The 15,624-nt window shown below is 42.9% G+C and overlaps 1 protein-coding gene across 3 annotated transcripts in view; it reads right to left on the bottom strand.

Annotated features, from left to right (window-relative positions):
• Positions 1-4,216: 4,216 nt before the first annotated feature.
• Positions 4,217-15,624, bottom strand: part of thoc2 (THO complex 2) — a 167,655-nt gene continuing 156,247 nt past the window's right edge. For 2 of the 3 annotated variants that reach the window (XM_041195847.1, XM_041195848.1), the window contains 4 exons: positions 15,189-15,358; positions 13,240-13,310; positions 12,857-12,905; positions 4,217-4,905 (listed from right to left, as the gene is read on the bottom strand). In XM_041195847.1, coding sequence (XP_041051781.1) covers positions 12,878-12,905; positions 13,240-13,310; positions 15,189-15,358 — 269 coding nt within the window. In that variant the 3' untranslated portion in view covers positions 4,217-4,905; positions 12,857-12,877. Of the gene's footprint in view, positions 4,906-12,856; positions 12,906-13,239; positions 13,311-15,188; positions 15,359-15,624 lie in introns of those variants that run through there. The other variant, XR_005944023.1, reaches the window with a different exon arrangement.

Below are 15,624 nucleotides of genomic sequence, written 5' to 3'. Positions count from 1 at the left end.
GACAACAGGAGTGCAGTTACTTAAAGGTCAGGCAAGATGGCAATGATTGAAGAAAGATGATAAAGGGGCAGTGGCAGCATCAATATGAAATTGGCTAAAGGAAAGAGCGTTGGTAAACTGTTGGTTTTTCAGACTGGAGGAGGGTATACATGGGGGGGTTCACGGGGATCAGTATTAGGACTACTGCTTTTCTTGATCTATATTAATGACCTACACTTGGTTGTACAGGACACACTTTACAAATTTACAGATGACACAAAACTTGGAGAATTGTGAAGATAGCAATAGACTTCAAAGGTACACAGGCCGAATGGGCAGAGACATGGCTGATGAAATTTAATGCAGAGAAGAGCAAAGTGATATATTTTGATAGGAAAAAGGAGAGGCAATATAAAGGAAAGGGTACAATTCTAAGGGGGTGTGCAGGAACAGACAGAGCTGGGGATACATGTGCACAAATTGTTGAAGGTGTTAAGAGTAGGGAGAGAAAGTGGTTAAAAAAGCAAACAAGGTCCTGGGCTTTATATATAGAAGCATAAGATTCAAAAGCAAGGAAGTTATAATGAACCTTTATAAAACACTAGCTCAGCCATAACTCGAGTATTGTGCGAATTCTGGGCACTGCACTTCAAGAACGATGTGAAGGCTTTGGAGAGGGTGCACAAAAAATTTATGTGTGGATCCAGGAAATGAGAGGCTCCAGTTATATGGATAGACTGGAGGAGCTGGTGTTATTCTCCTTAGAGCAGAGAAATTTGGAGATTTGATAGGTGCTCAAAATCATGAGAGGTCTATTTAAAGAAAAACTGTAAGCATTGGCAAAAGGGCCTCGAACCAGAGGGTAGAGATTTAAGATGATTGACAAAAGAACCATAGGCAACATGCATGAATGGTTATAATCTGGAAGGGACTGCCTGAAAGGGTAGTAAAGACAGATTCAAGTCACTTTCAAAAGGGCAAATGGCCTCCTTCTGTGCTGTAACCATTCCATGATTCTGTAGGAGACAGTTTGCTTGCTCTTTTCACACAGGTCCCAGATGCTCTGTAGATGGAGCTGCGTTTTTCAGATGGTTGGCTGACTTGAAATTCCAGTGCAACAATCCACAAAGTCAATCGACAAGTGCCATTCACTTTCAGCTGATCATATGGTCCGTCCCAATTTTTTTTTATGTTATTTGCCAGAGGTTGCAAGTTCAAATCCCACCATGGTAGATTGTAAAACCTGGTGATCTTTAGGCTACCACCAGATGATCATCACAGCAGCTTGCAGACTGTTGATGAAATCCAACTGATTCACTGATGTCCTTCAGGGATAAGAACCTGACATCTAAAACTTGAATATCTAATATAACATACATTATTTCAAATCTTACTGTTGGTTCAACATAAGCAACGCTGAGAAAACAGAAAACTGATGGGCCTGCATTTATAAAAGCACTGGTACCTAATTGGAATTAAGCCCAAGATAATGCTTTTGTTGAACATGTTGAAACATGTTTTTATATTATAAAAGCTACCAAAAGGAGCTACATGAGCTTTCTTTAGCTATATTCTAAGCATACAAACAACCTTACACTCAGTGCAAATTATGATCCCAGTTGATGTTACCACTGGACAAGCCCGATCCCAGAGTGGAACCCAGCTTGACGGATCCTAACTTTTAATTTATTTGTTTAGATACGTGGAGAATGGCTACTGAACAGTCACAGAAGTCAGCTGATGAACTTTTAGCAAAATAATAAAACATTTATTTAACAAGAAATAAATTATATTACAATACTCCTTCACCCACAACTATACCTTCACACATGTATACAAATTTGTAAGGATAGCACACATTACAAAAACTATCTTATACTCTAATGTTCACAGTAACAGCACAGTCCCATGTAAGCTACTAGGTGACCTGCGGTCAGGCACACTCTGAAATCAAGTGACAGACGCCACCCCAATCAGATGCAATGGATCTCTCAACTCACCCCCAGATGCTTATCACAGTAAGCCAACTGATCTCATTGAACTCTATCTTTCAAACGAGGGTTTCCGATCTCCACTCTCAGAGAACACGCTTTGGAATCTTCTCACAAGTTGATGCTTTCTTTCAGCTGCCTTCCATAAGGGTTCACTTCCAGGGTTTCGAACTCTCCTTCTGATATTCCTCTCCCCTAGGTCACTATATGCATTCAAGCTTTCTTCCACACACTCCCTCTCACTGACGCAACCATCAACAGTACACCACTGCTTCACATGTCCATAGCAGAGTTACAGATCTTGTCTCTTTGGAACATCTGGCCTCACTTTAAATCTGTTTCCTTCAAGCTTAAAACCTTCCTCTTTTCTCTTTACTTTCACCTCTACAGAACAGGACGTTCTCCAGGTTCCTGTCCTTCTTTTGACTAGAAGGTTTCCTTGGGGCTTTCTCCAGTGTCACTCCCTGGATTTTGGGGGCTCTCTTCTTTAGTTTGGACCTATCTGACCCTTTCCATGCTTGCCTGTCCTGGCATCTTCTTCCAACTGAACTCAAAACTGCTGTTTCTTTAGTTTTTGTGTGCGCGCGCGCACTCTGCCTCTACACACCTGTTGCTAGGCAACAGCACAGTTTTTTTTCTACTCGTGTTTGCTTAACTTTAGCTTCAAGAGTCATAAAACTCATTGGAAATGCAGGTATACAACAAAGCTTCAGACCTGCTGTTTCCCTCAAAAATGAAACTAAATCCCAAGTTCCACTTTTTCACCCAAAGCTCAACTTGACCTTTTCTTAACACAGAAATACAAATCAGACTTATCAAACTAAAACTCACTCCTAAAAACCCACAAATACAAATATAACTTACTTAAACTATCTCTGGCACATGCATGGTGCGAATGTTATATGCCACTTAACAGCCCAAGCCTGAATGTTGTCCAGGAAATGCTACATATGGACATGGACTGCTTCACTATCTGAAGGGTTGTGAGTGATGCTGAACATTATGCAATCATCAGCAACCATCTCCATCTCTGATTTTATGATGGAGAGGTCATTGATGAAGCAACTAAAGATGGTTAAGCCTAGGACACAACCGAGGAACCCTTGTAATGATGTCCTGGGACTGAGATGATTGACCCTCAAACAGCCACCACCATCTTCCTTTGTGGTAGGTATGATTCCAGCCAGGGGAACTTTTCCCCTTGATTCCCATGGACTTCAGTTTTGCTAGGGCTCCGTGATGCCACACTCAGTAAAACGTTGCTTTGATATGAAGAGCAGTCACTCTCACCTTGCCTCTTGAATTCAGCTGTTTGGATCTGGGCTGTAATGAGATCAGGGGCTGAGTGGCCCTGGCTGAACCCAAACTGAGCATCAGTGAGCAGTTTAGTGCTGTTTGATAGCACTGTCAACACACAATCATCAGCAAAGTGATGAAACGAGAGTAGACTGATGAGTCGGATTGGATTTGTCCTGCTTTTTGTGGACAGGACATACTTGGACAATTTTCCACCTTGCCAGGTAGATACAAGTATTGTAGTTGTATTGCAACAGCCTGGCAAGGGACATGGCTAGTCCTGGAGTACAAGCCTTTAGTACTATTGCCAGAATGTTGTCAGAGCCCATAGGCTTTGCAGTATCCAGTACCTTCAGCCGTTTCTTAAATCATGTAGAGTGAATCGAATTGGCTGAATCCTGGCATCTGTGATGCTGGGGACCTCAGGAGGAGGCCGAGATGGATCATCCGTTCGGTACTTCTGGCTGAAGATAGCTGTAAATGATTCAGCCTCGTCTTTTGCACTCATGTGTTAGGCTCTGCCATCATTGAGGATGGGGATATTTAGGGAGACTCCTCCTCCGGTTAGTTGTTTAATTGTCCACCACCATTCATGACTGGATGTGGCAGGGCTGCAGAGTTTAGATTAGGTTGTGGAATCGCTTAGCCCTGTCTATCGGTTGAAGGCTTTTTTATACTGACACAGATTCTTATTGGCTGCCAGGAGCCTTTAGAAAACAAAAATACAAAGTGCTTTCAGGTCTAGACATAAAGCTGACATTCTGATTATTTCAAATATTTTGACAGTATGCCTAAACTGTTTTTTTTAAAGTTGCAACTTCAAAGCAGTCAGGATAGTTTTTATTTTTTGTCCATGTTCGCTGAATGTGCCAAGATTAGAAGTAGTAATTGCGAATTCAAAACGCACAGTACCAAAAAAATGAACAAAACCCCCACTACAACAAATGACCGACTGAGAAAACTATCCATTTATTTAGAAAAAGATTACACTGGTAGAATACAGCAGATAAAAAATTCAAATGCAATCTTGAAAATTTATGACCAAACATAGGTATTCATGGAAATAGAAATCTCCTGTAGTTGTACAATTTAAACCTAATTTCATCTTTTAAAGGACAATTCTTGCAATTTGTTTTAAAATCATGGAATAAACACAAGATGCTGCACGGGATAGTTTTAATCAGTAAATTAAACAACGGCTGATTTTAATTACACACAATCACTATACTAGTGTATACATAATATACAAATATTTTCATTGCCGTAAAGCTGAAGACAGAAGGTTGCAGCAGACTCCAATCTGTTCTCAAAGTGACTACAAAATGTACTCTGTGGTTTTGCTGCGTACAGCACATTGTGCTTATATTTAAGAGCAAACCACTTGCTAGTATTATACTGAAAATGACATGCATACAGACAAAACATCAAGTTAAAAGACAACACAACTCAACTTTTAAACGATGGCCAACAGAAATGGAGTGAAAGGAATTCAACAAAATGTTTTAATAGGCTTCGGTTAGGTCCTCTGTCTTGATTTGCCATCCTTACAAATGAAGTCCATGTGTCCAAAATTCAGTAGCACAAGTAAATCCATGACAGCAGCTTGTAATCCAAAGTTGGGGGGGGGGGGGGGGGAAACCTGTAAATTGTTCAAGAAAAGGTAAATGATATTTTAGAAAACATTAAGACACCACAAATGCAGACTTTTGCACAATATTAGAATTTGGTGTGTCAGCACTTTTAATGGGTTGGAATTCAAACGAGTGCCTGTACGTCAATGCTGCAAACCATGGGTTCATGTTCAATTCGCCAGTCTCAACTGAACCAGCAGAGAAAAACTAGGCAGAGGCAAAATGCTTCTGCACAAGGGCAAAGGGAGAATTGGAGAGGCAGTCAACTCATGATACTCTTGCTCACACCTTCGCAATCCGGTGACTGCCTGCCTGTTCTCTCTGGAAATAGTAAGCCACTCCTGATCTGCAATTTTAGATGTGGCCATAACAAGAAGAGGCAAGCTTTTCTATTGCAACGAACTTTACTCAATTACTTCCAGCAAACAGTGAAATTTCATTATTGCAAGGCCTTAAAGAAAAGGCTACCTATTTCCATCTCCAAAGGCCAAATTCAGACCACACACACCTTCAGCCCTTACATTCCACCTTACAGAAAACTGAACTCATCTATCACTTTCCTTGGGAAGCTCCACTGGTTCCTTGTACTCCAGCTTCTCATACATACCATTGCAAAACTCTTGGCCTCATCTACAACAGGCTTGTTCTATCCGACTTCTGCAACACTTTCCAATCTTGCACTGAGCTTGTTTCCCTTCTTCTAATTCAGGTCTGTGTTTCTCCCTTCTTGGCTTTTCTGATGGCAGAACTATCAAGCATCTTGCCCTCACATTCTGAAAGTTTCTCCCTAAATCCATCTACTTTGCTGTGCATCATACCATTGTGGGCAGCTGCTGTATTTCGAATATAATAAAAGGGTTATTACATTGTGGAACCTTTTCATGGATACAGGGAAAAACTAAGCCTACTATTAATATTTAACATTATTTATAAGGTGAACATAGGCTAACTTCTGCAAATGAGTTAACAGAGAATCTTAATGCAGTGTTCATGCTTTTGTGCTAATATTAGGAAGGCGATTTGTTAAAGGCCAGGCAACAAATGGTTAAAGGCCAGGCAACAATTGCTTCTTTTCCCCAGTTTGTGACCTTTTTGATTATAAATATTGAGTAAAGTTGTTTGCTTAAAACGCAAAGTAAGGTCAAAAGGTAGTGTCTTAATGTAATGCAACTGATGATTGCTGTTTGGTTAGAATATCATTACGTAGAAATTCGGCAGTTTGTAATCAGCCTTACGCAATGGTTGCTTGGTGGAACCCTGGGGACAAATGGGGGAGCTGCTGAAGCAACCAGATCCAGGAGGAGATTGGCCTAACTTATTGTCAGGACCTTCCTGCTCGAGGGAGGGGTTGCCGGAGGGTGGGGGTGTGTGTGTGAAAATGAGGCAATCATGGACCGTTGCTATCAGAGTAGGGAGCCAATCATGGACTGTCGCTATCAGAAAGAGGCCAATCAGAAGGTGTGCACATGACAGGGCAGTAAGCAGAGGCCTATTTAGGCATGATGTTCGTTAAGCTCGAGGCCATCACCGCACCCGGACAAGGAAGGGGGACAGCCTGGTCAACTATCCGAACAGAGAATGGACAAGGGCGGATCGACCACCCGATCCTGTCTGTTTCTCGGGAAAACCAAGCTACTAAAAGCACGGGGTGATTAGTCACTGGTATAAGTATTATTGAACTGTAATAGAAATTAAATAATGAAGTGTAGTTGTTTTGGCTGAAGTCTTGAGTTTTGGATCATTTGGTATCAGAGTAAACCTCTGAACTAAGGTGGTAAGAGTAGCCTACACCATCTTCGAAAGTGTAATTTAGAACTACCTCCAACATTGCCACTTTCTCTTTTATTCCTGCGTGTGCTCAACTGTTACCCAGGAAACATCATGGGATGTTTTATTTTAAATTCATCAAGTAAATGAAAATTGTCGGTCCCTAAAATTCTGAAGAGCTGCAACACTGGTGGCGGCAAAGTAGAGTGGAACTTGTTCATCCTCACAATAAGCAGATTCAAAAGATGACAAAACCCAGGAACAACAAGGTCACTTGATTGGCTGGAGTTGGCATATCAACGGCATCCATCAAACTGCTAGTGCGAATCAGAGTAGCATTATGCCTCTCCAATGAGAAGGGCAGGCCCTAAAGACTCTAATGGAAAAGGTACTTTTTTTGGAATATAATCAATCCTTTCTAGGGTCAATTGCACTTCCCTGGTAAAACTTAGGGAACTTCTTACATGTTTCTGAGTTGACCCAAGGTTTACTTGGATCCAAGAAAGGTGTATAAGACAACAGGCAGAATTGTCAAATCCCTGACATCTTCCAGGGTTCACAGAGGCTGCAGAGTTGATTCCTCAGGGACAAAGGCTACCCTCAGAGGGCATGGCTGATGACACCCATGCGGCAGCCACAGACTGCAGCAGAGCGACGGTATAACAGGGCTCATGTCGCAACCTGGACTTCAATGGAGCAGATGATAGGCATCTTGAAAACTAGGTTCTGCTGCCTCAACAGGTCCACTGGAGCACTGCGGTAGTTCCCAGAGAGCGATATGCATCATCGTCACATGTGTGCACGACACAACCTAGCATTGCAATTGGGGGAGGACCTGGCTGAGGAGACGACAAAAACTGAACATCTCCTCTGATGAGGAGGATGTTGAAGATGATGACAGTGATGAGGTCCTAGAAAGCAAGGATGCCGGCGATGAGGCCATCGCACTGGCCAGACGAGACAGGCATGCTCGGGAGGCCCTCATAACCGCAAGACTCATGGAGGATGATGACGAGATACAGTGAGGACAGTCCTGACATCCTCACCTAGCATCTGTGAATGTCTGACTCCTGTGTAACTGATGGCAGCGCACATACCCTCAGTGCTCAGGTCCATGTCATGGAGACGCAGCGGAGGCCCTAATAGTCACAAGGTCCCGGGGGATAATGACGACATGCAGTGAGGAGACTCCACAGGTCTTCATACTGCCTCTGTCAATGTCTGACTTCTGTCTAGCTAAGGACAGCTCGCTTGTGCCCTGTGATCAGGGTCAAATCATGGAGACACAGCCGTGAAACTTTACACACACCTGATCCTTTGTCAGCCTTCAGCATCTGTCCCCTTCAGGACTACACCATCACCAGACACAGATGCTGAAAAGATGGAGGGGGGGGCAGCCCTACCTCAAAGATGCTGACAGCACACAGAGAATGACTGAGCTCTGCCCTCGATATTCCGGCAGCAATGACAAACACCATCGAGGTGCAGGCATCACTGATGCGTCCAGAGTGTGAAGCAGACCATCACTTTGCTCTGAAGGTTACACGCTGCACCGGGAAGAGGCCCTGGACTGAGTCTTTATCTTGTGCAGGAACCAAGGTTTCATAGCTGAGTGAAAAGAACGTTGTTCATCATAACAAGGAGCAATAGACAAGGAAAAATTCTTGGGAGTTTATCTGCAATAGCGAACATTAAGTACAAGTGATTACCACCCTTGCCCAGGCTGTGCAACAACATCTTCTTAATCTTCCTAACCTTGCTGCTACGTCTTGGTTCTCCCCCGACATCCACAGCAGAGGTGGAAGTAGCTTGCTGACTGCTGCGCCCTGTGGGTGATGACCAGCATGCGTCCTCTGGAGGGCCAAGACCTGGAGGATCCCGGCCTACTTTGGGTGTCCTGCTGTGGGCTAGGTGCACCCTCCTCGGCCAGTGGAGCTGGAGGTGCTGGGGATTTGGATCAGCCTGACACTCTCGGAGTCACCTAGGTGGAAGGCCCTGGGGTGTCGAGCTGCTGATACTTCTCCCTATGTTTGACCGATGGACCCTGGTTGACTCCTTGAGGAGAAGAGGAAGCTGGAGTGAGATCAAGCTACCCCACATCCCCCTCACGTTAACACTGTTGGAGGCCAACAATGGCATCAGTGATGGAGTTCTGCCCGTGCAGCACTGCAGGACCAATGTCCTGAACCAAGGTCACCATGACAGCCAACTTCCTGCCAATGTTAACCTCGGTGCATCAGCACACCGATGCTATCACCTTGGACTGAAGGCTACGGACTCCTCCATCATCCCTTGCAATCTAAGGAGTGCACCAGACGTCCCTTCCTGATGTTCCTGTGATTGTCTTTGCAGCTCCACCAACTGATTGAGGACGGAGTCTAGAGGGTCATTAACTGACTTGGACTCAGCAGATTCTTTGCCTCCCGCAGTCCTCCGAATGCCAGCGACCAACGATGTCCCTGCCTCCACGTGCAGTGGAACAGATTGTGTGCTGTGCTCACCAGATGGTGATCCTGAGGCTGCCATAAATCTAGATCCCACCAAGGTGTGTCTCGCTGTGCTGGTGGAGGTTGTGGGTGAGCGCCATGACAGGTCTTCAACGGTGCTGCCCTCAGGGTACTCATCTGAGGTGCTTTGGGATCTGGGTCAAGGTTGCCTGAGGGTGACATGGCAAAATGTGCCTAGAAGAGAAAGTGTAGATTATTAGTGCTTGGAAACTACGCTGAACACAGAGCAGTTGACTCAGTGGTGTTGAGAGGGGGATGATGTGGTGCATGATCCTCTTGTGGGTGTTTGCCACTGACCTCACTGTCATGGCAGGAACGGTCCACCTGCTCTCTGGCCAGCTCCAACGCACGACTCTTGAATGGAGCGAGGACCTTATGTCTGGCACACCACCCCCGTCTGGGACCTCTGTTGATTGTGCACGGTCTTGTCTTGCATAAAAACAGCTGGAGTGTGAGCAAGGTCCCTGCCAGACCAAATGAGAAGGATGCCAGGCCTGCGTGTGTGCTGAGTGGAGCCATGGTCAGGATGAGGAGGCTATCTCCAGAGCAGATGAGGTCAGGTGGAGATGTGAGGGTGTGTGAGAGAAGGGGTGAGCGGCGAAGTCCCTTGAGCTGGCAGTGAGTGAGGTGCCAGTGAATGTATGAGGGGCTTGTGGGTGGGTTAGTCGAGATTGATGCGATGGTTGACTTACCCTGCAGCACGAATGAGATCATTCATCCTTTTTCTGCACTGGATGGCTGACCTCATGTGCAGCATTGGCACTGACCACTTCTGCCACCTAAGCTGGAGTGCTGAGGCTGATGGGCCTCCTGCGGACAGATTGGGGGTAGAGGACATTGTGGTGGACCTCCACACATCCACAAGGCACCCCAGGGATGCATCATTGAATTGGGGGCTACATTCTTCCTGGCTTTTGGGGCCACGTCTTCACCGGAGCAGTCCTGGGCTACAAGCACTGAGAACTGTGCACATGGCCAAGTTTAAATATAGCCCCCAATGTGAGGAAGCAGCAAGGTAATGGCATGGCGGGCAAATTGGAGGCCACCTGCCAGCAATCTGGTGTGTTTCCCCGACTGCATAATTTGAGGCAGGAAGGGGACGATATGGCACAAAAATTCACCATTGCGACTGGCAGGTAAAACTCTCTCACTTCAGGTGCTTATCCAATTAACCTTTAAAAGCCATGATTGAATCTGCCTCCATCATATTCTCAGGCTGTGCATTCCAGATCCTAACCACTTGTTTTAAAAAGTTCCCTCTTATGTCACTTTGGGATTCTTATGTTAATCACCTTAAATTAGTGTCCTCGAATTCTTGACCCTTCACCAATGGGAACAATTTCACTCCATCCACTCCAGCTAGACTAATGAGTTTGAACACCTATTGAAACTGCTCTCAATCTTCTCTCAAAACAACCTCAGCTTCTCCATGTAACTCAAATCCCTCATCCTCGTGAACCATTTTCAGAAATCTTTTCTGCACGCCCTCTAAAGCTTTCCTAAAGGACGTGTCTAAAATTGGACACAATAATCCAGTTTAGGCTAAGCCAGTATTTCATAAAGGTTCATAACTTCCTGGCTCCTGTATCCACTTTACAATTGTACCTTTTACTTTATACTGTCTCTCTTCAGTCTTCCAACCAAATGTTTCTCTTCACATTTCTCTGCATCAAATTTCATTTGCCACTGGTCCCCCCATTTCACCTGCCTCTCCATGTCCCTTTTAAGTCTATCACTCTTCTCCTCATGGTTCACAAAGCTTCCCAAGTTTTGAAATTATGCTCTGCACACCCAAGTCTAGGTCATTAATATAGATCAACAAAACCAGCGGTTCTAGCACTCACCTCTGGGGAAACCCACTGTACACAGTCCTCCAGTCCAAAAAATAACTCTATTTCCTGTCACTCAGCTAACTTGGTATCTATGTTGCCACTGTCCCTTTTATTCTGTGGGCCTCAACTTTGCTGGCAAGCCTACATGGCAATTTATCAAATGCCTTTTGGAAGTCCATTGACACCACATAAACCATATTACCCTTATCAACACTTTCTGTTACCGCATCAAAAAAGTGAAACAAGTTAGTTAAACATGATTTGACTTTAACAAGTCCATGCTGGCTTTCCTTAATTAATCTACACTGTCCAAGCAACTGTTAATTTGTCGCCCAGATTATCACTTTTAAAAGCTTTCCTACGACCAACGTTAAACTGGTCTATAGTTGCTGGGTTTATCCTTACACCCTTTTTGGAACAAGTTCTCAGTCCTCTGCCATCATCCTCTTATTTGAGTATTAGAAGATTATGGACTGTACCTTAGACATTTTCAACCTCATTTTCCTCAGCATTCTCAGTTACATCCCATCCGGTCCTGGTGACTTCTCAACTTTTAAGTGCAGCCAACCTCTCTAACACCTCCTTTATCCTATTTTTAGCTCATCCAGTATCTCAACTACCTCCTTATTCACTATGATTCTGGCATCTTCTTCCATGGTAAAGACAGATGCAAAGTACTTATTTAGTACCTCAATCATGGCCTCTGGCTCCATTCCGAGCTCTCGTTTTCAGGCCCTAATCAGCCTCAACTCTCCCTCTTACGACTGTTTTGTTATTTATATGCCTATGGAAAACTGTTGCACTGAAATTCAACCCTTTCCGAACTACATCATTGGTTTCAACATGGCCCATGACTTATGGCAATTCTTCTTTCCAGCACAAAATATTCTGCATCCGTTCAGTGATGTCTTTAACCCTGGCACTAAGGAGGCGGCAACACAGCATGCCAAACTTGTATCACCAGTACAGAAAACCCTGTCAATCCCCCATAGTCACTGTATTTCTACACATTTGCTGTGACCCTGCGTAGTCATTTGCCCTATGGTGCTGTGGAAGAGCTATGAACAACACTCGCACACATCATCCTTCAGCACAGTTTGAGTGTGGCACACTTCTAGTGGCACTGCCTGCCTCTTCCTAACCCGTTAGATAGCCATCAACTTATTATCCTCTTGGGCTCTGCAGGGTGACCACCTGCTGGAAAGTGCACCCCAGGAAACTTTCAGCCACCTGTATTCTCTGCAAAAGATTCCAGTCAATCATGCTCAGAAACCTGAGCTTGAGTTTAAGCAACTGGAGGGACTTCCTGCACACATGGTTATCAAAGACACATGAAGCACCCTGAAGTTCCCACATAGCACAGGAATTGCAGGCGATGGGTCTCAGATACCTTCTATTTTGCTCAAAAGTCTATCGACTAATGTAAATGTTTTCAGTTTAGTGTTGCCTTACTTCGAATTGTTACTCAATTATTGATGTATACCAAATTTTTATTTCATACAATTTGGATCCTTTTTTTGTTGGCATTTCTCTCTCTGTCTGTCTCTCTATCTCTCTTATCCCCTTAGATGTAATGAATCATGATTATTGATATGTTTACTGGTGCCTTAGTTTAAATTACTTCGCATCTCCTCTCCCTCTGCACTTCAACCCTGCTCACCAAATTCCTGTTGTCACTATGTAGCACATTGACCCAACGCTGCCTTCACCAAGTTGTGTGTGATTTCGGGAGAGGGAAAAACAATTGAGAAATAACAGAGTGATACCAACAGAATTGCAATCCTGGATAAGTGTTAAAATAAGAGGAGATAGTTTATAATTGATTTCAGACTTAAATCAAATCAGAATCTTACCATTAGTTGTGTCATTCTTCATTATCTATGTTTTTCTGATGATTTATGAGTATGATTGTTAAGAAAAATAGCAAATATGCATCACTTGTGCTGTGGAATTTCTAATACAGAATCTCATTCTGAAACAGATGCTGTTTTGGAACCAGTACAAGGGCCATAAATTGGTTAAATCAGACCAGGGGACATGATTGACCCTTTCAGCAAATTGACAATTCAAATTTATACAAGATATCTGCATTTTGGAACATGTTTTTAAGTTTTAGAGTTTTTATATGGCAGACAATATTTAAAAAGCATTCTAATATTACACAAATTTTCATAAATCTAATTTTCGGTTAGAAATGTGTATATTTGAATTGCCACAGGATCAATAAAAAGGATATTGTTTTTTGTCTTCTTTCAGTCCTCCACCCTCGCGCTTTTCTTTCTTCTCTCCTTTATCATGTCTAGATTCCTGTAAGACATAACAATTAAGAAAATAAAATGTATTACAAACTTTAGACATGTTGAACAGATGTAGATAACACAAATTTGAGTCCCTAAGGTAGAAACAAAACATATCACCACAGGCAAAAATGTTTTCTGTACACAAACACATTCAACAATACAATCTGGACATTTTAATGTTTGCAGTCCTACACTTCTTTCATGTTTTGCTCATGTACTCCTCTATTCTGCCTCACTTCTAAGGCCTCCAGGAGTTCCTAGTTACCGTTCCACTTTATCCCTTCTATTCAGTACTGCCACACGATTCCAACTAGAATTTGCAATGTTCCAGCTTTGTTCACTCCAAGCCAGCACTTCACCGTACGATGATAGAAAAGTAAAACAAATCCTACTTTCTTTAGATTTTTTTTCTCTAGCTCAATGACAATTCTTTAAAAATGCAAGAAGCAACGCCTAGAAAATTAGGTGACTTGCCAATATGACAGTGGAATAAGGCTGCCCTTTCAGTATGAAGTAGCATCCCAATTCTACATCTTGGACTTGGTGAGTGGCTGCACAGTCGGCAGAGAAAAATTCGAGTGGGTGAATTAAGCTGGAACACTTAATTGGGCAGAACAAGCAGAGCTGGAACATCATAGACACAAGGAGGATCTGGGAAAAAAAGTTCACACCATTCAAAATGAGTTCCAGTTTCACCCCCATTCCCAATATCTATCTGATCCATGATAACGCTAAAAGCCAATCAGCTTAACAGACTCATTCGTTGAGAAATTAATACAACTAAGCTTTATAGGTTGATAGGTGCCATAAATTGGACTAGTATTATCTATTACAGGCATGTTCCTAGCTCATATAATATGTATGCAACATAAACTCAGGTAGAAAAGTGACTGAAGTGATCCACTATTGTGCACCAGCTCTCATATTTCTTTTCCATAGAACCATAGAAAAGTTACAGCACAGAAGGCGGCTCATTCAGCCCATCTTGTCCATGCCAGCCCGAGGACACCCAGGTGCCCTTTCTAATCCCACCTTCCTGCACCCGGCCCATAGCCTTGCAGCTTACAGCACTTTAGGTGCAGATCCAGGTACTTTTTAAAAGAGTTTAAAGTTTCTGCCTCTGCCATCAACTTGGCAGCAAATTCCAGACACCCACTACCCTCTGCGTAAAAAAGTTCTTCCTCATGTTCCCCCCTTACATCTTCTGCCACTTATCTTGAATCTATGTCCCTGGTTCTAGAATTCTCCATCAAGGGAAACAATTTTATCCTGTCCACTCTATCTATTCCTCTCCAAGCGGCAATATGCAGTAGGCTTTACAGATAACCTGAAACAATCTAAGCATGCAGTCAGAGGCCTAGGTGCAACATTCAGAGTCACAAGCTCACAAAGATGATCTTCAATTCTTTGCCAGAACTGAAGAAGGGCATCTCCCTAAAACACTGATCTGTTTATTTAGATACCCATGGGTCTACGATATGTTTTCAATATTTTCTCTTTTTACTTCAGTTATCTTAAAACTTTACCAATAAAGGAGAGAGGAGATCCCCCTATAAGTTGTTAATTCTGTCAATGTTCCAAGCCAATCACATCATACTGACAATAAAATTCAAGTGTCCCAGAAATTTTTAACATCTTACTTGAAATTTCTTAACTTTAAAGGCTCTTGTCAAAACACACATTTTTAGTAAAGCGTCCACACTATAAATAAGTTAGACGCATACACTAAAGTTTATTCTGAAAAAAAAATGACAATATTGGATCAAAAACTGATGTCTTACTTCCAAAAGGCCTTGCAAATTTGTCACATATCTGAATTCCATTTTTAATTCTACTCTATGATCAATTATCAAGGATATATACATTTATAACTACAAAACTATACCTTTTTGCTTGTTGTTGAACTTTTTTCTATTTTTTCTAATTTGATGGAATCATTTTTATCCCTGTCTTTACCAGAGCCAGATTTTGAACTCTTATTTTTCTCTTTTTCCTTCTCGTTCGAGCGTGGGGAATCTGCTGGACTTGCACTTTTACTCCTTTTTCCAGAGCCACCTGTTGAATAAATATTCAATCCTCATTTCTCTTTGTAGTAAATACAAAATTGATTAAAAAAAAGCATACTACAGCCAGGCTTGCTTCAGTCATAACATTCTTGCCTCAAAGTCAGAAGTTTATGGGTTCAAATCCTGCTCCAGAGGCTTGAGCACACAATGTAAGATAACACTTCTGTACAATAGTGAAGGGCTGCTGCATTATCAGTGGTTTCAATAAACCAATAACTTTGTCCCCTCAGGTGGGTATTGTCAAGGCGCTAATCA

Source organism: Carcharodon carcharias, chromosome 9, assembly GCF_017639515.1.
Source record: "Carcharodon carcharias isolate sCarCar2 chromosome 9, sCarCar2.pri, whole genome shotgun sequence".
NCBI lineage: Eukaryota > Metazoa > Chordata > Chondrichthyes > Lamniformes > Lamnidae > Carcharodon > Carcharodon carcharias.
This window is presented reverse-complemented; position numbering and strand designations above follow the sequence as displayed.